Source organism: Pezoporus occidentalis, unplaced genomic scaffold (assembly GCF_034315485.1).
Source record: "Pezoporus occidentalis ecotype Australia unplaced genomic scaffold, CSIRO_AGI_Poc_V1 ctg3, whole genome shotgun sequence".
Classification (NCBI taxonomy): domain Eukaryota; kingdom Metazoa; phylum Chordata; class Aves; order Psittaciformes; family Psittacidae; genus Pezoporus; species Pezoporus occidentalis.
In genome coordinates, this window is record NW_026914940.1 from 21,498,089 (window position 1) to 21,522,337 (window position 24,249).

The following is a 24,249-nucleotide window of genomic DNA, read 5'->3' on the forward strand; positions in this document are numbered from 1 at the left end:
AGTTAAGAACTTGTCCTATTGATTTTCAGCAAAAACTTAGATTCTTGATTTGAATATTATTTAATATTTGTTTCAGTAAGATCTTTGTTGGGCTTTTTTTGATCCATTTTTTTGTTTATAAAAATGGAACATGCAAAATCCTGGATGTTACTGTGAATTGCTAGCCTGCGCCTCAAGGAAGTTTGATTTCCTTGTGCTCCTTTTCTTCTTGGAGGGCTAAACTTCTTAGGATTTCGTCTCTTGAACATGTTCCACAGCATTGAAGCTGCAGTAACGTGCAGTGTCCTCTCAACAACAGGAACGACTGAGACTGTGGTGTACCACAGATGTTACTGTTTGGCCCATGCTCTGTAAAGCAGAGTAGAATTGGATTATGAAGAAAATTGCTTGTAACTTCCCAGGGACCCTGCAAGGACACTTCAGAAGTCAAATACCAAGTGTTGGAGAACAAAAATTATTTTACCACCATTTATACTATAATAACTATCATTTGGTTTACAATTTTTTTGACCCATGTGCAGAGAGGCTTGTGAGAAATCTGAGGAAGGAAACACTGTTCTGCAGAAATAATGTGGTAAACATTGCATCCTTCCCAATCATGATGCCTTCCTGAAGGAGACCAGTGTGATCATAGTCAAATAATTTTGTTATATACAGGTTCTTGTTGTACAGCCAGAGAGAAAACAATTACAACATGTGTCAATGATGCCTTCTCTGTGTAACAAGAAACACTGCCAAAGTATTGCCTGAGTATATATAATACCTGTTGATACAGCTATAACTGGTTTTCCTTCTGAAAATGATGCTTCACCCAAGACCTTGTTGTAAGGTCAAACAGGAGACCGTAGCCAAATCCTAAAATCTATCTAATTAATTTAGAGTTCTCCCTACAGCAGATGTGATTAAGTGCTGCCTTTTTTATTTTGAAATCGTATTTCTGGCGAGCCTGTGTAACACGGAGCAGGAACACCATGTTAACCCAGTTTCCTTTTCCAAGTTTGTTGCCACATTTCTAATTCTGCCCCATCTCCTCCTGCCTTTAATTGTTACTAGATTCCCAGCACAACTACCAAGCTTTGCTTTGGGAGAAGAACAGAGGTGCGCAGTGACAGCTTGGAAGCACTACCTAGTTAGGATTCACTTAATAATTTTCAGATTTATTCAGAAGTCTCATTTTTCAGCTGTTTCCACCACAGCTAAGAAAGCACACATCTGAAGCAGCTCTGAGTTAACAAAAAGCTCTGCAACAACAAGCTGAAAGTCATGTTTAAAAAGGAAACCTTGACACACCTGGAATTTGAGTTTGACAGCCCCCTTAATTATTCTGCTTTTGTCAGACATAAGAGCACAATGGAAGTCTTTCTTTTCATGCCTGTTCCTAATAATTAATTTTCTAGAAATGCACTCATCTCCGACTGGCTTGCCAAACAGAACCGAAGCCCTACTACGTGAGCAAGCGATGGTGGTGTGCGACCACCCTCCTGGGGCTTGGAGAGGTGGGAAATTTCACAGCCTATGGATTTGCCCCCATTGCCCTTATCGCACCACTGGGATGTGTATCTGTCATAGGTGAGACGGTTTGCCATTTCTTCCTTGGGTACATTAATTGGATGCTTGTGTGTAACTAGAGGAATAATACTTCAGGAACTGCAGCAGAAACAGAGGGGGGAAATGTTAATGTTGTGGTTTGAAAAGGAATTATTCATATAATTACATGAGCTGACAGTTTAACACAAACCCTCTACTTAGAGATTCTTTTAATATCTTTCTTTTTCTGTAGTTGTGCCTTTTGTGCCACTCTGTGCCCTCTAGCTCTTAGCAGTTGGTCATCCATTAGTGTACCAGCCTTGCTGGCTCTGCAAGCCCCTGAAGTGGGGGGCTGGCATCCTGCTGACTGCATAGAGCTGTGGTCTGATCCCAAGTACTTGCAGTGTATTTTCCATGTTACGATCACACCAAGTGGTTTCTGCTGCCCATCACCATAATTCATGTTGACATGAGCAAGCTTTCTTGACTTTTTGCAGCATGTGAGAAATAGGGCCAAGAAACTCCCTGAAATGCTTAGTTTATTTATGGACATTATCAAAATTAATTTGTTCTTTCATGTGTAAATTAGTTGGATGTTAGCAGAAGTCCTGTCCTTAGGTCTCGTTTGTTATGATCTTACTCTTTATGCGTTTTTTGTAATTAACATATTGACAGGTATGAGGTAAAGATGTTTGATAAAGAAACATACATTTTAAAGTATGTTGTCATGTTATGCTAATGCAGAGTGGACAGGGCAATATTGTACAAAGGCTGTGAAAAAAAGGAATACAGGGTGCGGCTATATCCCTTAATCAAGTTATTTCATATCCACAGCTGAAACACTCAGAACTGAGATAGCACAACAGCTCTGCATACACTGGGAGCTCATTTCCTTGCTGTTCATAAATGATAACATCTCATGGTCTGTCTCTAGCTACCAGTTACATGCTTGGAAGTGACATTGCAGTGAGTGAGTGATTCTGCATAAGAATGTAGAAAAGGTGAATTACCTTCCTGGTGGACTGCCCAGCTGTAGCGGAAGAAGGCAGCCAACCATATGTGGGTACAATTTAGCAGAGATAGTGGGGGAAGGAAACTGCAGGCAATTTACTTTAACATTTCATGTTAAACCATTGCAGAATTTAGGAGAATGGGATACAAAGCCATGGTAGCTCACCATTGTAGGAAAGATTTCTCAAAGAAAGGAATGAGATATTATCTGAGATGAAAATGTAAATTAATATGACATATCCCAGAGATTTTGGTGGCAGTAGTTGTATCTTTAACACCTGCAGACTTTTCCAGGTGTATCTGAACACAAACGAACAGTAACCAATTTAATGTGTTGCCCAAAATGAATAAAATGCAAATATATAAAACTAGAAAGAAGTGAAAAGCAGTGCTCAAGACCATGTTGGACAAGGCCTTGGGTGATATGATTTAGCGTAAGGTGTCCCTGCCCATGGCAGGGGGGTTGGAACTAGATGATCTTAAGGTCCTTTCCAACCCTAATTATTCTATGATTCTATGATTCTAGGAAGGGAAAAAATGCAACTGGTTATTAAACTGCTACAAAGTAGATGTCATATTTAGGGTTGGTTTTTATCTGTGCAGATTCCTTCTTCTTTACCTTTGCAATGTGTTAAAAAGTTGCATCCATTTCCTCCATTCTCCATTTCCTCTTACTTATAATAAATACCAAGAAAACATTTTCTGAACTGTTATAGCTTGTTATAACTTTTTCTTTTTTTTTTTTTTTTAACTGACCCACAATGCTTGTCCTGAAAGACCCCAGAAAGCACTTTAATATCTTATATTCCATTCCCATATATCAGCTGACAGTATCCATTTCATAGCCCAAACAATAGAGCTATCTGAAATTTTATTTAGTCTAGCAAACATTCCCTTAAGGAAAAGAAAATAAAAATGATGTAGACAGCCAACTACAGCAATAACTTCCCAGTAACACTTCCTACTTCTAGATACTTCCTTGTCTTCTGAAATTAAAACCAAAGAGAAGCAGAGCATCCTTTTAATTTTAGAAGAATTCATCATTTAGGGTAATGACAAATTGACCAAGACACATGTGCATCATCTACTAAAAGTGGGCAGAAGATAATTCAGTCATCAGGTCTTCCAATTTAAAAGATCAAGCAGTATTTTTCTCCTTAAGCTGTGACTTCTTTTAGGTGGTGGAGGGTGGACTTGGCACAGACTAGTTGACAGTTGTTCTGTGGTACTGTTAAATGTGTGCCTTTCATAAGTTAATTTTTTAAATGAAGAAATTAAGCAGCTGATAACAAGCTCCAAGTGTGTATCTGAACCCTGAGTCCACCCTTCTGATAAGCCTTTTTTCCAGATTTGGTGTCAACGCATCCCAGATGGTAACAGCTGACTCTCACTGACACTGGGTACTCAGAACCTACTTTGTACTGAGGGACATGTGTTTTGCAGTATGCCTGATCATCTAGGGGATTCTTTGCAGATCTCTGTCACTCTTGGTCTGTGTGACAATTTTCCTTTGCTTGGAAACTAAGGTTTTGGTAGAGGATAAGGCAGACAGGAGTCTGTCCAGAATGGATTTGGGCTGTACCCATCATATATCTTCAACCCTCTGAGACGGGAAGCATCCTGGGGCTTAAAATAGATGGAGCCACCATCAATTATGTTCTGCTACCACATTTGACTGCATCCAATTGGATTTTGCATTTAACCCGGTATCAATTAAATAGTGAAAAGTTTGTGCCTCATTCTACTGAGCTGGGTGCGCTAATGGCTGGTTTTGGAAAGAATCCAGCACCACAGACCATGGATTGGCATGACACCAGTAGATTTTAATTTGGGTTTTTTTAGAATTAAGCTACAAAGACTATATTTTTCTTCTTACACAGTGGAAGCATTTCTGTGTGTGGTTGCAATGATGCAAGCTCTACATCTGTTCAGGGTTTTAAATAGTTTGAGAAGACAGCAGTTGTTTTCTTCAAGAAAAGAAATTAGTAAATTTTTAATTTAAAAGAGGAGGACTAATACATGTTTGATGTGATCATTAAAAAGCTTTTTATACTTAAAAATTAAAACTCATATTTTACATGTAGCTCGGGTAATTTTAGGCTGTTGTGGGTTTTAGCTCATTGTCTTGGTTTTGATTGCAGAAATAACTTGGGAGTGGGGGGGAGGTGTTAGAGGCCAGTGGTATCAGAGATCATTTCTTCTGCAGTTTTCATCATTCTGTAGAACATTATTTTACACATAACTTATTTAGACCTATATTGTTGAGATCCCTTTGCATTTTTATATGTTCCTTCTAAATAGCTGTAGGGCAAGAAATTGCTTTAGGTCTGAAAACTGATATCCCTGTGTGTGCTATAGGAAAAGGTTTCTCAGATATTCTCAAAGAAATGGGAATATTTCTCCCACTCACTGTAATGTAACATCTTAGTGGCCCAAGAATCTGGGATTTTGAGAACTGTTACTATTGAGAAGTGGGTTCACCAGACTATTCTTTAAAATACTTTATTTGGACTTGCCTAGAAGATGCAACAAAAAGATTTTCAGGGTTCTTCCTTCTCTCTGTGGTGTGTTTATAACGCAGTTTCCAGAATTAAGCTCACCTTAATGGTTTCTCTTTTGAGTAATTCCTCTGATATTTGGCTTGCCTTTTTTTATGAGAATATTGGCATTAAGGCTAGGAAAAAATGTTTCATGTTTTGTCCACCACTTGTGCAGTACTAATATTTAATCATGTTAGAAAAGCTAGTGCAGGATAGCTGTCAAGGGCTTATGGACCAACGGACTGAATTCTGTAATATCTTCCTCTGTATTCAGTGCACCAGTAGTATCTATCATATAAACTAGCTGTGATGAATTTGTTCCCAGATGTCTTGGGCAGAGCTATCTGTTAAAGAATATCTGTATGGCTATGCCTACAGGTTTTCTCTAAGTTTCTTCAAATTTCTGTTAATCCTCCCTTACACAGAGCTCTGGCCCGGAAGGAGACCCACGTCCTACCAGGTCTAAATGCATCCATCCTCTCACACCCAAATCCTCTCTCTTGTCTGCCCTAAAATGACCCACAGTTGGTCAGCAGACTGGTTTTCCTTGACCTCCTTCTGCCCTCCCCTTGGACAAGAGTATATCTGAGATGTAGGCATGACAAGATGAAGGAGGTTGTAAGCTGATAGTGTCAGGACAGGGAGATGAATTGTCTATATGCAGACTCCACCATGGAGATGGCGATACAGGCACTCAAAACCAGCTGTGATTTATCTGCCAACACCTGCAGAGTGCACATGGACTTGCCTGTCCTTGTGCTTTGTGCATGGGCATTAGGAGCCATCTGTGTTTCCTGTCCTTCTGTGCATGGGAGAGAGATGCTTTATTCTGCCCCAAGGCCGTGAACAAAGCTCCTTTCTCCAAAACAGCTCATTTCCTTCTGAATGTCCTTAATAAAAATACTTGGGTACCATTTTTTAATATTTTTTTCATACTATCCTTCAGCTAAACCACTTTTCTCTTATGACTGGCATTCAGACTTTTTTTCCTTGTCCCCCTCTTACTATGCAGCCTCTGGATCCCTTGTGGAAATAAGGCTGCTCCCCATTCTCCATCCCCTTAACCTCCTGTTGATTTGAGCTGCAGTGATCAAATGTACTACCTTGCCTCGTCATCTTCCCAGATCTTGTTGACCGTGTGACAGACTACAAGATCTTGAGCTGGTGATGGATTGAAGCATCTCCAAGTGTTTCTGTACTGGGATGGTCCTGAATCTCATCTTGGAAGGTAGACTGAGGGTCTGTCTATATAAGGCATACTTTCAGGTCACATCTTAAAATGTGGCTGGCAGCAGTTGCATCCCCACAGCTTCAGCAGGGCTCAAGAGACAGTGCAGAATCAACTGGGTGAACTTGAACTGCATCATTAGGTGGAGGTAGACCCTTAAGTTGCATAAAACAGTGTAAATGCTTGGTCTCAAAGCAAAATGTTTTTCTTGTTGCACAGACTGAGAGAGGTGTAAACATTAGTCTGAATCATGGCTAGTACTCCTCCTTTGGTATTTCACCCAGTGAAATGAGTACAAAAATATTCTGCAAAATGGGTGGGTAAACCTAGGTAGCTCTGCTAATACCAGTGTTGCCTGGATACCAGTGTCTTTTCTGCAGCAAAGCTGTCACTGAAACATCAAATAAAGAAAATTGTGTCAGGCAGCTTACTTTCAGTGAGACATTTTCAGTTGAAAATTCTTTTATTGCACTTAATCATTTGCATAGATCTCCATCACTCTTGATGCAGTTTAAATTTATGACTTCTGCTATATCCGATTTTCTACTGACTGGGTAACAAAGACATGATGCTGAATTCTAGTTCTCTGTTTACCTCTTGGTTTGAGCCCCTCTAGATTTACCTAGAGTGTATCTACTAGCTAACCGCAAATTCACTTTTCCATCTGAACTATAGAGTTAATGAAGGAAAGATCTGTTGTTTCAAGAATAAACCTAGAATTTCATGGTGTAGACAGGAACAGAGCTCTTGTAACAGCATCCAGTGGTTTAGGTTCAATATGTTCAATATGTTTAGGTTCAATGGGTTTAGGTTCACTGTCCCTCCTGGGCAGAGGAGTCTTTCTTTGAGTTTTCTAAATGAATCTAACATTACCAATGCATCTCTCCCAAAGGCCTTTCTTCATCTCTCTTTTATATAGGAGCTATTCAGCCTCTTTTGCTTCTCCTTAGAGGTAGATGCTCTAATATTGTATGCTGGAATAGAGCCATTTCTCCCAGGCGGCCAACAGTCTCATCCGTCTTAAGTCAAAATCCCTTCTTCCCTCTCTAGCACATGTCCACACTGAGCTGCTTACCAGAAATCCTGGCCTGACCACTACTGCTGCTCACCTTGCCACTTGCCCCTCATCCCAAAGAGGCCTGTCTAGGAGCTGGCAGAGAAGAGCTGAAAAAGGGAAAGAGTGGCCCAAGGAACAGGAGGTTACATTCAGGGTTCAGTTCCATTTTTCTCCTTCCTTATTACAAGCTCCTCTAGACCACGGGCAGTGCTCCTGTATGGTACATAGGTTGGTTCTTACACCTGCTTGTTTGCAGGCATCATGATTACTCTCTTTGTTCATAGTTCAGTATGGTTTTGCAGTGGCTTTCTTCCTCTTGATTGTACTGCTGCTTCTTTACTTAAAAGCTTTTAATACATTAAAGTCTAAAGAAGCAGAATGCTATACCTCTATGAGGCAATTTGTCTTGAGCAAGCCCATATACTGAGTTGGTAGCAAAATGGGGAGTGAAACAGTAAGGCTGATTGGTGCCCAGCTTTCTTTGATGCTTCCACATATGACTGAATCAGAGCAGTTTAAGCAGTGTCTGTGTGGGAGACGGGAAGGCTATTGCATCTCTTCAACCACATAAAAGCCTGCTGGATATGTTTAAAATCTTACAAAAACTGAGGATTCATTGGTTATCAGAATGGACTCCTGGCTGGCTGTATCCTGGTATGGTGCAACCACAACAGCCATGAGATATATATAAACTTGGCCTAGGGTAGCTTTTTGCTATAGCACTTGATATTCTAACAAATATAAAACCTATTTTTATACTTCTGTTCTAGGTAGTGCATTTATTTCTGTCTTATTCCTAAAGAAGACCATGAGGACTGCTGATATATTGGGTAAGTAAGCGCTTGCTATTATGGACATGTGTGTCACCATATGCTTAGCAAGCTGTAACTCACACAGCCCCCCACCTTCACACTCCCACTTTCCCAAGCGTTTCGAGGCAGATACTTTCAAAATTGGGAAGAAGTGACAAAAAGGGAGAGAATCTTCAATGCATATGGAAAAGACTGCGTTCCCAAGTCCTCTGCTCTCAAACTCGTAACTCATTCCTTATGTGTTCTTTTTGCTCAAATTAATTTTCATTGTCTATTTTTGCCTCTGAGGTTGTATTTAGTATTATTTTTATGAGCTTAACACAATTTTAATAAAAACAATGAAGCTATTTACTTGTTCACTCAAATACAAGTTCTTTTTTTGCTTACAGCATAGACACTGCACAAAAATCCAAGCTAAATTAAAAGTGACAACTTCCCTTTTGGTATTAATTTTATCACTTCAAAGAACAAATAATCAAGTTGTCAAGTGTTTTGTTGAGAAACAGTCTTCACTGTAAAATCATGTCAAATTTGTCTGTGTACAAGGTTTTTTTGCATAACAGAACTGCCCAGTTTGAACACAGTAATAGTTAGAGACGAGCATATTTCAGGGTTTGGTCTTTGCACCAAGCCATCTCAGCTGGGACAGTGCACCTGATGTTGCTACAGGGCACCTGATACTTCTGTGGGTTTCCTAGCATCTAAGGAGGACATCCCAGCTGTACTCATGTTTTGGAGAGATCTGTCCAGTATTGTTCCAGGAATACTATAAAACAGTTATTTAGGTTTGGAATCCAAGTTTGCCAGCTCAGCTGCTACATTCAAAATCCCCCCCTCTCTTGACTGATCATGTTTCCCTTATGGCCTTACACATTGTGTGTTGCTTTAACTAGTGTGCAGCACTGATTTATTTTATTTCTCTGTGTTCAACTTTGCAAGAAGGATTTAACAATGTTACTACATTCCATAGGAATGAGCTGTATGATGGGAAATATGGTGATGTTTTTGCAAGCACATAAATATAGAACAGTTCTGCTTTTCCAAAGGAACGGTGTGCGATAGCAGTGCCAGCAAAGCCCTCCGGATATGCTTTGTTTTGTATTCCTGAGCCTTGTATTCCACACTGATTTATAGGTTTGCCAAGAATTTTAAAGATTACTTGAAAAAAAAATTGATTAGCTAACATCTTCCTTAATCCAATACAGTTTATGAGCTCAGGATCGGCTCACTTCTATCTTGATACCTCAATGAACATCTGTGTTTGTCAGCTGGCTGTCCACAAGGCAGAACTTCCAGATTTTTATTAAAAGCACAATAACGCAAGTTCGACCTTGAAAAGGGGCCCTGGCAACCTAACAGCTGAACAGTCTTCTGCAAATCAACCTTTCAAATCAACAGTTCATAGGTCTGCAAATACAACAGGGAGCAGCCAAAATGTTGGCTTTGTGACAACTTCACATGAGCACTGGACTGGAACATGTGTTGTGCCTAATGTTTCCAGGGCAGGTCCTTAGCTGGTGCAGATCTCAGTGGCTACACCAGCTTTGGAAGAGTTGTATTTATTTACACTGATTAATGATCTAGCTGTCTGCCTCAGTAAGCAACTTGTCCTTTCAGTTTAGGATAATTTTATGTGATCTGCTTTGTGCCTGTGAGAAACAGAAAGAATGGATTCTCCTTTGTCATGGACTTGGTATTAGAATTGGGAATATTTGAAAATGCATTACTGAGTAGGAATCCTAATTCACAAGGCTTTACTGACAGCTTTTCTTTTTCATATTTCCAAATTCCTTTGAGTCTTTAGTAAAAATTACACTAGATAAGACCACAAATACAAGCCAACCCAATTACCCAAGCCCAGATCTGATTAGATGGACTTAAGTTTTCTTCTAGAAACTGTTCTGAAATCAGCTGAAGAGCAAGAATGACCATGATTACCAAATATTATATTACTGAAATAACATGTCCTTTTCTTTTAAAGGAGGAACACTGTCAGTAACAGGTACATACTTGTTGGTGACATTTGCTCCAAATGTACCCCAAGAGATCACAGCAAGACAAGTACAGAACTACTTAGTAAGTTGGCCTTTTTTGGTATATTCGGTGAGTATCTGGTTCGTACCACCTCCTAAATCAGAAAAATTTGGGTTATTGGGTATTTTGCAGCATTACAAATTAGTGGCAGAAAAACTGTCCTAAAGGTAAATTGAAGAGAGAGAGAGAGAATCTGGGTCACCACCCCAGTCCCCAGATATGCTGATGTGCAGATGCCAGGGGAAAGTCACAGATACACAGGATTAAGAGGAATGGAAAGATTTGGGGGTTTGGTAGACTTGAGGGAAACCTAAATATGGTACTACTTATATTTCCTGTATATGTGTTCATGCCACACTGTCTGCGTGTACATATAAGTTACAGGGATTTTCTGGAATGTGATGGACTTGTACTTTTACAAATCAGGTTATATATGTTCTTGGTCCTGCTATTTTCTTTCATATCGCTCTGTTTTATCCCTGTATTGTTAAGCCTGGCTGAAAGGAGCTTTTTCTATGGAGCTGATATGGGGAGAGGCAGCCTGCTTCATTGTCACTCAGGTTAATCTGAACCTGAGTTTGAATTTTGAATACAGAAATACGATTCTGATTAAAGTATCTGTATACAAACTTCAAATACCATACATCATCTTTGATGTTTTTAATTAGCATCAGGAACAAGACCAGAGTGAGTAGGAGGAATTTTTCTCTTTCTTTTCCTCTGGAATGCTGAAAATTTGCTCCTCCAGCTGAATGTAAAAATGCAATATAGGAGATTCAGAAGCAGTTACTTTTTTCCTGGTAAAGTGGCTCACTTGGGTTATGTTATTAGTGCCCAGGCTTCTCTTGGTAGGGAGCTCAGATAGAAAGCCACTGAATAGACAGTTTAAGGACCTTAATCTTTCTCCCAGCCTGCAGACTTCACGTATATCTAACTATCCATAGGACTTCTGATTAAGCAGAAAGTACATGATACCACAGCAAATGTTGATTCTCTTGATCAATATTTTTGTGCATTTTAAGAGCTCCTGAAAGATGGTGGTACAACTCAGTGGAAGTAATTAATAATCATACTGCATAAATTACAACATACACTTTCAGTCAGGCAGTAGAGAGGGTTTTGAAGGCAATGCCTAAGAGTTTTGGGGTATTCAGTGGGGTACTCAGGAGGGTACTCAGCCTCAGAAAGAGCTTCAGCAAATCCATGTAATCAGCAGAGGGAGAGCGACTTCTTTAAGAGGAAGTTCAGAACAGGGGTCTCTGTGCTCAGTGGAGAGCCCTCTCTCTTTCCTATTGAATATTCCCTTCTATCATGCAGTTCCACCTACAGGTACGAAAACAGCCTGATATTTTAGGCACCAATTTTAAATTTCTGACTCAGCCACTTGCATAGAGGTGGTGGAGGAAGAAAACTCCACATCCACAGCCAGTGATACCAGAAATTTCTGTGCCATATCCTATTCATATTTTCTTAAAACCAACAGGATCAACAGCAAAAGGGCTTTTTCCCATCTGAGGACTTTTTTGACTTTATTTCAGGAAAAGTTGGTAAGAACACAGTTGACTGCCTAGGAAGACTGTGCTGTGTTCTTCTTAGGTGACATTATGAGGAGGTGGTAGGTAAACCCTGGACTTCTCTTCCCTCTTCTCCTTGCCTCAGCCAGCATCCAGTTTTACATGTACAACATGGGTTGTAGAAGGAGCAAGTACACAGCAAATCTTGTTGACTCTACAACATATTGAGCTGTATTTGTTAATTTTGAATTCATCTGCTTTGAGCTTCTTCTGTCCAAAAAAGAGAGAGGAATGGCTCTACGAGAGACTCTGAGATACCAGCCTGGTTATCCTGGTATACTGCTAGAGGTTCAAGCAAACCCTCCTGTAAACATTCTCTTTGGGCAAGGAATTAGCTCTTCATAGCTGTTTGTAAAATGCCTAGCACAGGTTGACTGCTGAGATATAAAAAAACAAGGCAGAAGTTGCAGAGCTTACAGTATAAATATAGAGCGAGGAGACAGTACAGCAGAATAAGGCAGCCCAACAGGCTTTCTGAAAGTACCCCCAAAGTGTGGTCTGCTGAGAAATACAAAGCCCCAATGGTACAAAATGTTCTGTGTGGGTGATAAACCATCCCCATGTGGCACTCTACTGGCATCAGAGGAGTTCTGCAGAAATAGCCTCTAGTTCCCACATAAGACAACTTTGAGTCACCTCCTGAGTCTCTGCAGCAGCATAATCATGTCTGAGCAAGAATGACTATTCTAGCTTGTTTTTTTTTCTTTTGCTTATATGTATTTCAAGTCACTACAGAAGACATCAATTATGTATGAAGCTCTTAGGTTTCCTTAAACAGAAGCTTAGTGAGTATTGGGTCATCAATATTTAATCTCTGTAAAATCAGGTTCAAAGCATTTCTGCTTTTCCTTCGAAGTGCATAGAAGATCCTCCTCATTTGTTGGTCCTTATGGTGCTGTATAACCCAGAAAAAAACAGTTGAGGCAGACAATGTAATATTTTATTCTGGTGCCTTCTGGTAAAGATTAGAAACATGGAAAAAATCATGATTATAAAAAAAGGTTGATTGATAAGACGTGGGCTTGTGGAGACTTCAGTAGAGATTGGATGTAATAGCAAAAATGATTCTAAGCAGGTCAAGTTCCTTCAGTTCTTTTAAACAGAATTATGTGAAGCTGATAAAATATACACACTTCCCATTCCTGGACTTTGTATTTAACACTACCACAGCTATCAGCTATGAGAGTGAACACTGTTTTGGGTAATTCTTAGGAGACAGCCATAGGCAACATCTGAGGCACTCCAGGAAGGGTCCCTGTCTGTGTGAGGTCCTCTTAGAAGTCATGCACTTTGCTTGCAGTATGACTCAATGTGATGGCCTCTCCTTTGTCTTGCAATTAAAGGTGACCAGTTGGTGGGTCACTGAGTGGCACAGAACCATGGAAGAACAGGTTGGGTGCTAGGGAGCACGAGGTGAGAACTAAAGCAAGCCTGGTGCAGAGGGATGTCACTCTAGAGGAAAAGGAGACCAGCTCTTCATATGAGATTGCAAAGACTGTTAAACAAGGATTACTCCAGGAATGTTGTGGGGTTTTTTTGAACAGCAAAACATTATATTCATCACGTTTTGCAAAACCAAAACACACCAAAATGTTGTGGGTTTTTGTTGTTGTTGTTGATTTGTGTTTTTTTTTTTTCTTATGATAACTATTTGGTATTTTTTAAAGAAAGGTAATATAAAACCCAAATTTGTGGTTTTAATGTTCTGAAATTCAATTGTTTCTCAGCTGTCTTTGGGAACAAGGGATCAGGGTGAAGGTAAACAAAAAATGAATTAAACATTACTATGTTCTGTTCATATTTTTGAACATTACAAAACTGGGGGAGGTGTAATGTGGTAGAGAATTTTAGTAACTGAATGTAGCTGATGACTGCTTTCCTGCTGTAGTCGCTCCCCAAAACAAGAATTTGCTGTTATATTATTTGAGTAACCTGGTCTAGTGGAAGGTGTCCCTGCCCATGCCAAAGGGGTTGGAACTGGATGAACTTTAAGGCCCCTTCCAACCTAAACCATTTTGTGATTCTATGATATAACTGCTTCTTTGAAAATTTCATCAGCGCAACACCCAGGTATTTTTGAGTCTAGTGTTGCCTTGTAGCAGCTGTTGATTAGAGTGGTGTTATAAAATGTAAAATATTATGTTGGTGACAAACCCAAGGAGATAGACATGAGGTTTTTCTATGACTTGTTACGTTGGCAAAAAACGTATGATAAGCAGATTCAGTAATGATGACAAATTTATTCTCTGTCTTCTTTCCCCCATTTGATTACTTTCCAAAGTGCACAAAAGAACTTCTCTTTCTCCATCATCTGTGTTTTCATAAGTCTTCTGAGCTTCACAGAAGCTTTTTTGACTCTTGCACTTGGTGTTTTCTTTAGGCATAGAGCAGTATTTGGGCAACTCAGGTAAGAGGGAGAATACCTATGCTTTTGAGATGGCAAACGGCAACAATTACTAAGGGAATCTGCAAAAAGGTACCTTAACAGCAAGTCAGTAAATTTAATTGTCTGCTGTTTACCTGCCAGTTATTGAAGGACCAAATTTGGACCACGTAGGCAAATCTGCTTTAGCAGCTACAGATATCCCACAGTGAGGTCTACTAGTGTGTCATTGAGCTTTCCAAGGAAACCTCCTGACAGACACCTGTGATTTGAGAACCACCACATGAAATAAATGTTTTCCTTCTTATGATGTATGGCAGAAAACAAGAAATACAGTGTTTGGGGTTGTTTTTTTTTTTTCAGTAGGACTGGAGAGAAGGGCTAAGTTGGTAGCAAAAGTAAGCTTGCATGTCACAAAGAGTGACACTAGGAATACCATAACTTAGGAGACTGCTGTTCCTCCAGGCAAGTGCTTCACTCCATAGGAAGTGAAGAATTATTATCAATAATTCTGTAAGAATTATTATCAGTAAACATGGGTATCTTTGCTGTCACATTAAAAAAGTCTTCTCAATGCTACCAGTGACAAGATATATCTAGAAGTGCAAAAAGAAAATTAAAGGAGTAAGAAATACTCAAAGTTTAACTTCTGCTATAATAGAAAAGATAAATGACAACAATTGTTGTCAACTGGCAATAAGGTTAGCTCTGAGCAGAAGATGCATTATAAAGTAATTCTTCTTTGAACTGTTAGAGCAACAAAAGTGATTGTGACATCTCAAAGACTTTGAAGCATTTATTACATAGTTTCAAAGCTCTAACTTTCTTCCTTTTCATTTTCAGATCTTAGAAATTATAATATTCTGCATTCTCCTCTATTTTTACAAAAGAAAAGCTGTGAAACACATTGTGGTTCTGTTAATGATGGTAGCACTACTGGGTAAGAACATATTATTCATTTCAGTGTTGCTGTCTGTTACTTGATAATTGCTTGTCACTCAGTCTCTCAAGCTAGTTTAGAGTAGGGCCACTTCAAAGCAGTGTGCTGAAGGAGAATCATTGAAATATTTCACATGATTCCTACTGTGCTCTGTTTTTGAAGAAAAAAGCTGGTTTATGAAACAGTTTCTATGCTTATTGTTGGGACTATCTCTTTTTACAGATTTTTTGAAATTAATACGCTGTGTACAATGGTATTCTGAGGCTTTTTTTAAACAATACTTTAGCATTAGATCTTGGGAATGCAGACTGTTTTAAACTTTGTTTTGGAGAGCAGACTAGCTGTGAAAAATAGTTCATTTAAACAGTACAGCTCAAGACCTTGTAAGCAGTCTGTAAACAAATGCAGTGATTTCAGTGATACGCTATGTCTGTACAGGAACTTTGAATTATCTATGCCCGTTTGCATACAGAATCGTAGAACACCAGGTTGAAAAGGACCTAAGGATTATCTGGACCAACCTTTCAAGTCAAAAGCGCAGTCTAGATGAGATGGCCCAGCACCCAGTGTCCATCTTCAAGGAATCCACTAATTTCCTGGGGAAATTATTCCAGTGGCTGATTGCTCTCACTGTGAAAAATATTCCTCTTGTGTCCAATCAGAATCCCCCCAGCAGTAACTTGTACCCATTACCTCTCCTGTTTTCCATGTGACTCCTTGTAAAAAGGGAGTCTCCATCTTCTTTGTAGCCACCCTTTAAATACTGGAACATGGTGATAAGGTCTCCCCTGAGCTTTCCTTTCTCTAGGGTGAACAAACTCCTTTCTCTCAGCCTTTCTTCATACAACAGCCTTCCCAGTCCTTTGACCATCTTTGTGGCCCTTCTCTGGACCCTTTCCAGCCTGTTCGCATCGTTTTTGTATAGTGGGGACCAAAACAGAGCACAGTATTGCAGAGGTGGCCCAGCAAGCACTGAGAAGAGTGAGGTGATGACTTCTTCATCTCTGCCGGCGATTCCCTTGTTAATGCAATCCAGCATCCTGTTGGCTTTCTTTGCCACAGCAGCATACTGTTTGTTCATACTGAGCTTGTCCACTGGGAACCCCAGGTCCCATAGCTGCTTCCCAGTTGGGCAGATCCCAGCCTGTGCTGCAGTCTGGGATTATACTGGTACTCTAAAGCGCAACACTTCACATTTGTCATTGTTGAACTTACTTAGATGAAAAGCTCAGACTTTCAGATCAACTTTTGGGACAGTCTTCCCATTTAAATTTCCCAGTGCTAGGGAGATTAGGATTTGTAGTTCTGAAGAAGCCTTGAAGGCTTTCCATGCTTCTTGGATGAGTCAGATATAGAGGAACCTCACAGGTTGAACTGTTTGACCTCTCTTTGTTTGGAGGAATGAAGTGTGAGTACAGCCATCCTCCCACTTCTAGTACAGAACCTAGGAGCTTTGGCAGAGCTCACCTGAGCTGCTCTGCAGCTTTCAAACCTGCCATAAGGAGCTCAAAGCACTGTGTGCTCCTGAGCAATGTGCAGATCCAGCCTCCTTGTCCCATAGCTGGAAGCCTGAAGATCCCCAGATGGGCTTCTGCACTTGACTGCTGCCTTTCTGGGCAGACCCACCATGATAGCTGCCCTAAACAAAGTCAGCATATGGCTCTGGGAGACCTGGGCCATTGGACTGTGCAGCCCTGTGTGCTTATTTTGCCATGGAGCCTGCCAGCCCTGATGCCACCACTGCCAAAGGGGCACATGGAGCTGCCGAACAGCAGCAGACACTAACTGCAGCTTGGTGGTCAAGCCGTAATCAACCAAAAATACAGTTTCAGCTGCTGGCTGCTGAGGTTTTGGTGAGCATATGCAGCTTGAGAAAAAATGTGTCATTATTTCAGCTCTATTAAAAAAGACACAAACAAATCCTGGTTCATGGGAACATTTGAAATACTGACATTTCCCTTGAGCAGGAAACCCAGAACTGCGGCTGGCTGTGATTCCTGCAGCTGTCCTGGTGCCTGCCAGTCCCCACAAAACTACACTTAGAGCCTTCTGCTGGGTCTCTGACCTTTCAGCTGAGCAGAGTGATGGGGGTGCTGAGGGAGGGCCCAGCAACTTTGCTCCAAGCTGTCTGATTCATGCACTGCTCTTAGAGGGCCCTGGCTGCAGGAGGAGTACATGAGGCTTGGGGTCTTGGTGGCAGCTTGTTGAAGGGGATTTCTGCCTTTTCTCGTATCTGCACAAATACATTTCTGGTGGAGGGTTCATACAGGTGTAAATTAAATGTGGGAAGGTTTCTTTAAAGAGAGAGCAGCCTTTGTGTTTTACTGGGTATGGGTGATGCTTTCATTTTAAGAAAATAAAGGGGTGACTGTAAAATCTGCAAACGTTTTGCTTAGTGCAACTCTGCAAGTTCATTTGGTGGGAATTGTGTTACCTCATGTATATACTGGGAGTTATCATAAGTTTGGGGGAAAATATTTCAGATTAAAGTGGGATTTCTGAGTTTCCTGCCCTAACAGCTGGAAAGTGACATCATTTGTCACACTAGCCTTAGGGGGGTGTCATTCTATCAGAGATAGGAAAACCATTTCCTAGGTTTTGAAACTTATCCCAGGGCTACTTTAACTAAAGAGATCATTCCACTTTTCAAAAAACCCCACCCAACCAACCAAAAACCAAAATAAAACGGGAAAAAAAAAAAAAAAAAAAAAAAGAAAAAGATGCTTTCTCTTCTGGTTTGTTAAAATTCTAACGGATAGAAAATGCCCTTTCATCAGAAATATATTTTAGCAGTCTTTACCCTTAGTTGAACAATTCAAACTACTAATTTTTGCTTCTAAATGTTCTTTTAAAGTAATAACTCCACCCTATTAGAGCACAGATTTCATTTTTCATGCAGGCTGCTTGTTGGGACTTGAGTGTATTTTTTGGCTTTTTATCATACCATTAGCACCATTGCAGACCAGCATTTGACCTCCTCTGCTCAGTTTTACTGCTTTGTTTGCTAAACCCCTCCACCTATTTCCATTACAGAGCAAGAAGTGAAGTACTTGGTAGAAAGGTTGTCAGGAAAACAGTGAATTTCATGATGGTGAACAGAATCATCACAAGATATATACAACTCTTAAACTCCCCCTGAACTTTTGGACTTGCTGTAAGAAAAATGCTTGCAGTCAAAACCACAGACCTGAACTCATTCCTCTTCCCCCACCTTTTCCCCCAACCCTTGGCCTGAACTTTTTGCACAGTGCAGCTATCCTTGCCAATCTGCATTTTGCAGTTATGGGAGGATGAATCAGACCACTGAAATCCAAAACTCCTCAGCTCTGGAAGAGGGTGGAACTGGATCCCAGCTGAGGGACAGTGCTCCTGACGATTAATTACCTTTCTTCAAAAGTCATCTCCACACCCTGACTCTTCTTATCGTTTTTAGTCTCTTCTGAATTTGTTACATTTTATTTGCAGTAATCGCAGCCTACTTGGGTTAGCTTCAGCAAGCCAAGAGCACACTCCAAAAGGAAACCTAAAGTAACTCTTAGCTGGTTTGTCAGACCCTTTTCTAAAAGATATGGATTGCAAGACTTCTCTGAACTGGCAACGTGTATTAAAGCCATTGCCTGCTGTCTGAAATTTGTCTGTGGTAATGCAATGACAGTGACTAAATGGATTGAAAACACACCACTGAAATACTGTATTCTGTGGCTAGATCCAGTAAATGGTCATAAGAACCTGGACCGTGAAACAAAATTCAGACCCCTGCGTTGGTTTTCTGCTCTCCACCCACAACCTGTGAGGAGAGCTAGGTGCTTCGGGATGTGATCCCAGAAGTCAGCTTTGACCAGCTTTGGCTAGCTCCTGTCTCCGTAGAGAGATCCTGAGGGGGAGGATTATTTTAGGCTGCTATTAGGAGGTGTCCCAGCTACTTTGAACAGATAACAAGTCCTCTCGGACCTCTCCTGAACAATACAACATGGACTCCAAGTTAGCTCAATAAAGTATGTCTGGAAGATGTGGAAGCTGTTACACCACCTCTAACTGGTATTCCAGTGTTTAGGGCATATGCCCAGCTCAACAAAATGTGTCCAGTTCTTTCCTCATGCTGAACTCAGTCTCTCTCACACACAGACACACGAGTCTCACTTTGAAAGATTTATCTGACATTAACCTCAGCTATCCTGCTGAAAATGGTGAAACTGAGTAGATGCAGGGTTGCAGACAACTAAGTGCTAGAGGAACTTAAAAGCAAAGTACAAAGCATGCATGGAGCTAAGGCCACTGAGTTGAGGCAGTATTTGAGCGAGCATTTATAAAATCACACAGTTAGGTTTAGGTGCCCAGACCCTATCTCAGTCATTTTAGGTTATCAACCTGTGAGTCTGACCTGGCACTTTCTCCTCCCTCACTGATGCTCCAAGGTCACTGCTGTGAATCCTGCCTTGCTAACCTCTCCTTTTCCCTTTCAGCATCATTGACTGTCATTGCTGTAAAGGCTGTGGCCAGCATGATAACACTCTCTGTGAAGGGGAAAATGCAGCTAACTTATCCTGTTTTCTATATCATGATTGTTTTGATGGCAACCTCTTGTGCTTTCCAAGTCAAGTAAGTGAGAGTCTACGTACCTCCAAACCTTCATACACATTTTATCTGTAAGTTTTATCGGTTTTGGTTCTGATACCGACTCCAGATACAAGCTGCACTTAAGGGCAACAAAATCCTGCCAGAGCCTTACCAGACACGTGAATTGCCTATGGCTGATTGTATTGTTTATTTAGGCTTTATTTTTCAGTTTACAATTGATTTCTAGATGCCACCTTCTCTCATTATCACCTTATACATGGTCTTCCCAAATTTAGTTTCAGTTTTGGGACACTGAACTTGAACTCATTAAATTAAATATATGTTTATGTAAACTGGGGGGGAGGGGGGGGAGAGGTGTGACTTTTAGAAACCTTCATCGCTGAATAAGCAAATGGCCATGTTTACCCTCATTATACATCTCCAGCTGATGTCCCTAGTCAGACTGCAGAAGAGAGTTTATCCCAGCTTTCTCCTGCCTCTGTTAAATCTGCATGCTGTGTTTTGCTACCCTGTATGCCTGTACTTTTTTAGGAAATAGTTAATTTTTGGTGTGCTGGGGACATCCAAGTTTTCCCCTCTGGCCTCTGAAGTAATTGCTTTATGCTGCCTTTGCAGATTGCTGGGGGTGGCAGCATGGTAAAATATGGCTTGCAGCTGAACAGGGTCCATTCTCTTTATGCCGGTCCCTTTGCTTCAGGTGCTGATAGCATCATTCAGTAATCTCATCTAGATTGCTCCAGTGTGAGTCTGAGTGTTTACTTGCATGATTATTTTCCGGTACAAGAGCCAACCCAGCTTTCTCGTGGCAGAACATACCATTCCCATGTGGAATCAGAAAGTCCACGCATTATTATTCAGTGACTCTCTGTGGCTGACTCAGGAACTCCCCTGTAACAGATTATAGAGTGATTTGCATCCAACTTGTCTTTGCTGGGAGAACAGCTCAGGGCATTTAAAATAGGAAATAAAAGCCTGGTAAATAGGAAGCTGCTGAATTAACTTCTTTCTCTTGCCATTTTTTTGGGGAGGGGGGTTGGGGTTATTTTTTTGTTGTTTTTTTTTCTTTTGCTCAGCCAGAATTAAAGCAGAAATTAAATGTGCCCATTTCATGCCCTGGGATCAGTGTTTCTCTCTTGGACACATTTTCTCACAGAGACAGTGCTGTCAGTCTACATTTTTCATTTTATTTGTTTCCTCTCTTGTTTTATTTGACTGCTGTGTGTTAGCTCAAAACAGCCTGTGCTGCAACATCCTCCTGGATTCAATGCTAGGCTTTGGTATCACTGTTTTAGTCCCAATGACCGAGTTTGTTGCAAAAGGGAGAAAATAATGAGGTGTTTTCAATGACTTCAAAATCCTGACTATCCTGTGGATATGTAGGATTTCTTTATTTTTAAAGCACCATGGAGACTGTTCAACAGTTGCTAAAATAACTATGCAATTACTTTAATGGCTAAAACAGATCCAAGCTTGGATTTTTACTGTGGACATATATTGTACCAGTGAAACATTTAAGTGCGGTTCTTTTTATAGGTTTTGAATACACTCTGCAGCCTCCTGATTTTTCTCTTTTGGTCTGAAATGCACTATTCACATAACAGTGTATCTACCAGTGCACCCAAGAGCTCAGAGTCATGATTCATCACCTTATGGGTAAATGTTGATAGCTGTGGTCTCCACACAAGTGAGTTAATTGCTTTGCCTTTTCATCCACCGAAGCTGACTGTGCAGGCTGCTCCAAGGCCAGCGTATGCATGTATGCAGTGTACGGCCCTGTGGTCCTGCACACTGTTACTTGGGATTGTAGTGGGTGTTTGTGTTGCCTTTCTGAGAAACACAGCAGAGTTTCCAAACCAAGGAACAAGGAGCCACCTTCCTGGACTGTCCCATCAGGACAGAGTGTCTGGGGTATGATTGCATGGATACACGTACAAATAGGCATTTTAGTCAAGTTGGATTAAGCAGTAGAATCAATGTGGACATCAATAAAGTGAAAGAGTTCCTACAAGAACTTACGTTTTCATGTCCATGCTGGAAATATAGCCTTACACATCCTGCTTAAATTAGAGCAACTTGTCCCTGGCTGCTCACAGGCAGCACTGCTTCCAAGAACCGGTGCAGACCATAAGCAATAATACCCCAGCATTCCTCCCTTATCTGTGGCAGACAAAGTTTTTCCAACAGTGCTTCAAAGGATAGCCTATGCCAGAAGAATCCACGCCAGCCTTCTTGCTTTTGCCTATTTGTTTGTACTCTGCAGAGTCAAAACCAGAAGGTAAATTCAACATCCATATGCATCTGTCTGGGGCTACTTGCTATTGTGGTAAGAAATGGTCACACTTTTTGTTAAACTGACATAAAGTGGCTTAACCTGACTTAAAGTGCAATGAACCTCCTGTAGGCATGAGGTACAGTAACACTTGTCTTCCAGGTTCTTGAATCAAGCAATGCATCTGTATGAGGCGACAGCAGTTATGCCCATTAATTTTGTCTTCTTCACTACCAGTGCCATCATTTCAGGTTTGTTTCTCATCTTTTGCCTCTCCAGAATGATTTTCTAAACATAGGTTTTTAAGAGTTACTGCTTGTGAAGAGGAACACAAACCAGTCATGTCTGACTTCAGAAAAAGAAGTTTTTCCTATTTGACAGGTGTTTAAGTCTGAAAAATTAGTTAAGTTTACAACTTTTGAAGCAAAACAAAAACAATCAAATTCTAGCATTTCCAGAATTTCTATGTATGGTTTACTATGCCTTGCTGGTTTACTAGAAGTACCTGCATTTACCCTAGCCTCATCCTGACATCCAGTAAATGCATTCACCATGTGCACACCAGCCTCTCTGCATCTGAACTGGTAGAGTAATTTTGACAGCCTGGCAAACTACTCAAATGACAACCAGCTGTGTTTCATAGTAGTTAGTGTATATTCCATTTCAGAAGGTGGAATTCTAGGTTAAGTGAAGGAAATAAAATTACCCCAAAGACTTTTTGAGCATTTAACATTTTATTCTGGGTGAGAACTTTGAACTCAGTGTTGTTAAAGAGGGACTGCAAATCTTGGAAATGGTGCGCAGCATAAGAACATAAGCAAGGAGGATGACCAAGATGCTGTATCAGCAGTGAGCCAAAATGATCATGTTGTTAGAACATTTATGACTCGTTTTAACACACACTTGGGGCTTTCCTGTCATTGCTGTGCAGGAGTTTCTCATGCAGAGCTGCCATTAATGAGAATGGGAGTTAGCTTCATGCACAGATTGCCTCAGCACCTGTGTTAGAAGAGACCTACACTTTGTGACTGAGACATGTGCCAAAAAGGGGTTGCGTTCTTGTGACCATATGGGGAATTTGGCCTTGTGCCTCCTTAAAAGATCAAGTACCTATTCAGGAATAGCTTAATAGCTTTGAGACTGGATACACATGCATTTGCACCAGGTTAGTTAAATCAGTGTAGGGCTTAGAAGAACAACCTTTGCTGAATCTTACTGGGGTGATTGTAGAAGGTACCTCTCTCATGACACCCCATTCCCAGTTACAGCCTTTGAAGATACAGTCACACTTCAGCTGTGCTGGTTAACACTTTGGTGTTTCTAAGCAGAAATATGCTCATCAGTGTTTTAAAGCTAATATACTTGGCTGTGAATTGGGGCAGCTGAGATCCAGATACACATCTGGTTCTGTCACCTTCACTGCAGAGGTGCTAATTCCTGGAAGAGAGGTGACCAGAAAGACCTAGTGCTCCTTTCAGACAGAAAGACTTGGCAAACTTGGCTGCTGGAGCCCTTAACTTGGTGTAAACTTCAGGGACACAGCTAGTTACCGAAAACCTGTTCCCAATTGGAGTTCAGATGTCCACATGGTATGTTGGAGTGGCTTAACTAAATCCACAAAAAACCTGTTAGCTGTATTGGTATGACTCTGCTTGTGAATAAGACCTTGAGTTTGACCTGCATAAAAACTGTTGCTGACAATGCAAAAAAATACCTGCATCTGTGCAGTTACTAACACAGCAGATGCTTCAACCTGATAGATTTAATCTTCAGTCCCATGCAGTATCCTGACAAAGCCTACTTAATGGAATACGGGCACAAAAAGTGAGCCCATCACAATGTGCATTAATACCTTATTTGAATTTTTTTTTTTTGCTCCATTTGAGCATGACAATGCTCCTCACCCTCCCAGCTGTAATTCATATCACTTGGAAGCCAGTCAAAATCTGCAATTCTTGTTTCTGTCACATTCCAGGGGTCATATTTTATCGGGAATTCCAAAGTGCAGCTTTGCTGAGCCTGTTCATGTTTCTGTTCGGGTAAGTGTATTGGCCTGAAATCTGTGCTTATGTTTGTACTGAAACAGTATTGCCTTGTGGAATCCCTTCTTTTCTCAGTAAGAAGAAACCTGTCTTGTTATTAAAGCATTATGGAATAGCCATTATAGTAGGATAAAAAAACATTAAAGGAAAGATTGATGTCTGTGCTTTGGGAGTTTGGAGGCCTGGTTTTGAATCCAAATATGTAAAAATGTGAGACACTTATGAACTACTAATCTCATGATGGAATGAAAAAC

At 40.6% G+C, this 24,249-nt stretch overlaps 1 protein-coding gene across 1 annotated transcript in view; it reads left to right on the top strand.

Moving 5' to 3' along the window:
* NIPAL2 (NIPA like domain containing 2) overlaps positions 1-24,249 on the top strand; it is a 45,876-nt gene that overhangs the window by 17,795 nt on the left and 3,832 nt on the right. Inside the window, exons 3-9 of the mRNA XM_062627341.1 lie at positions 1,398-1,569; positions 8,134-8,193; positions 10,157-10,278; positions 15,010-15,106; positions 19,570-19,705; positions 22,116-22,204; positions 23,929-23,992. Coding sequence (XP_062483325.1) covers positions 1,398-1,569; positions 8,134-8,193; positions 10,157-10,278; positions 15,010-15,106; positions 19,570-19,705; positions 22,116-22,204; positions 23,929-23,992 — 740 coding nt within the window. The remainder of the gene's footprint in view (positions 1-1,397; positions 1,570-8,133; positions 8,194-10,156; positions 10,279-15,009; positions 15,107-19,569; positions 19,706-22,115; positions 22,205-23,928; positions 23,993-24,249) is intronic.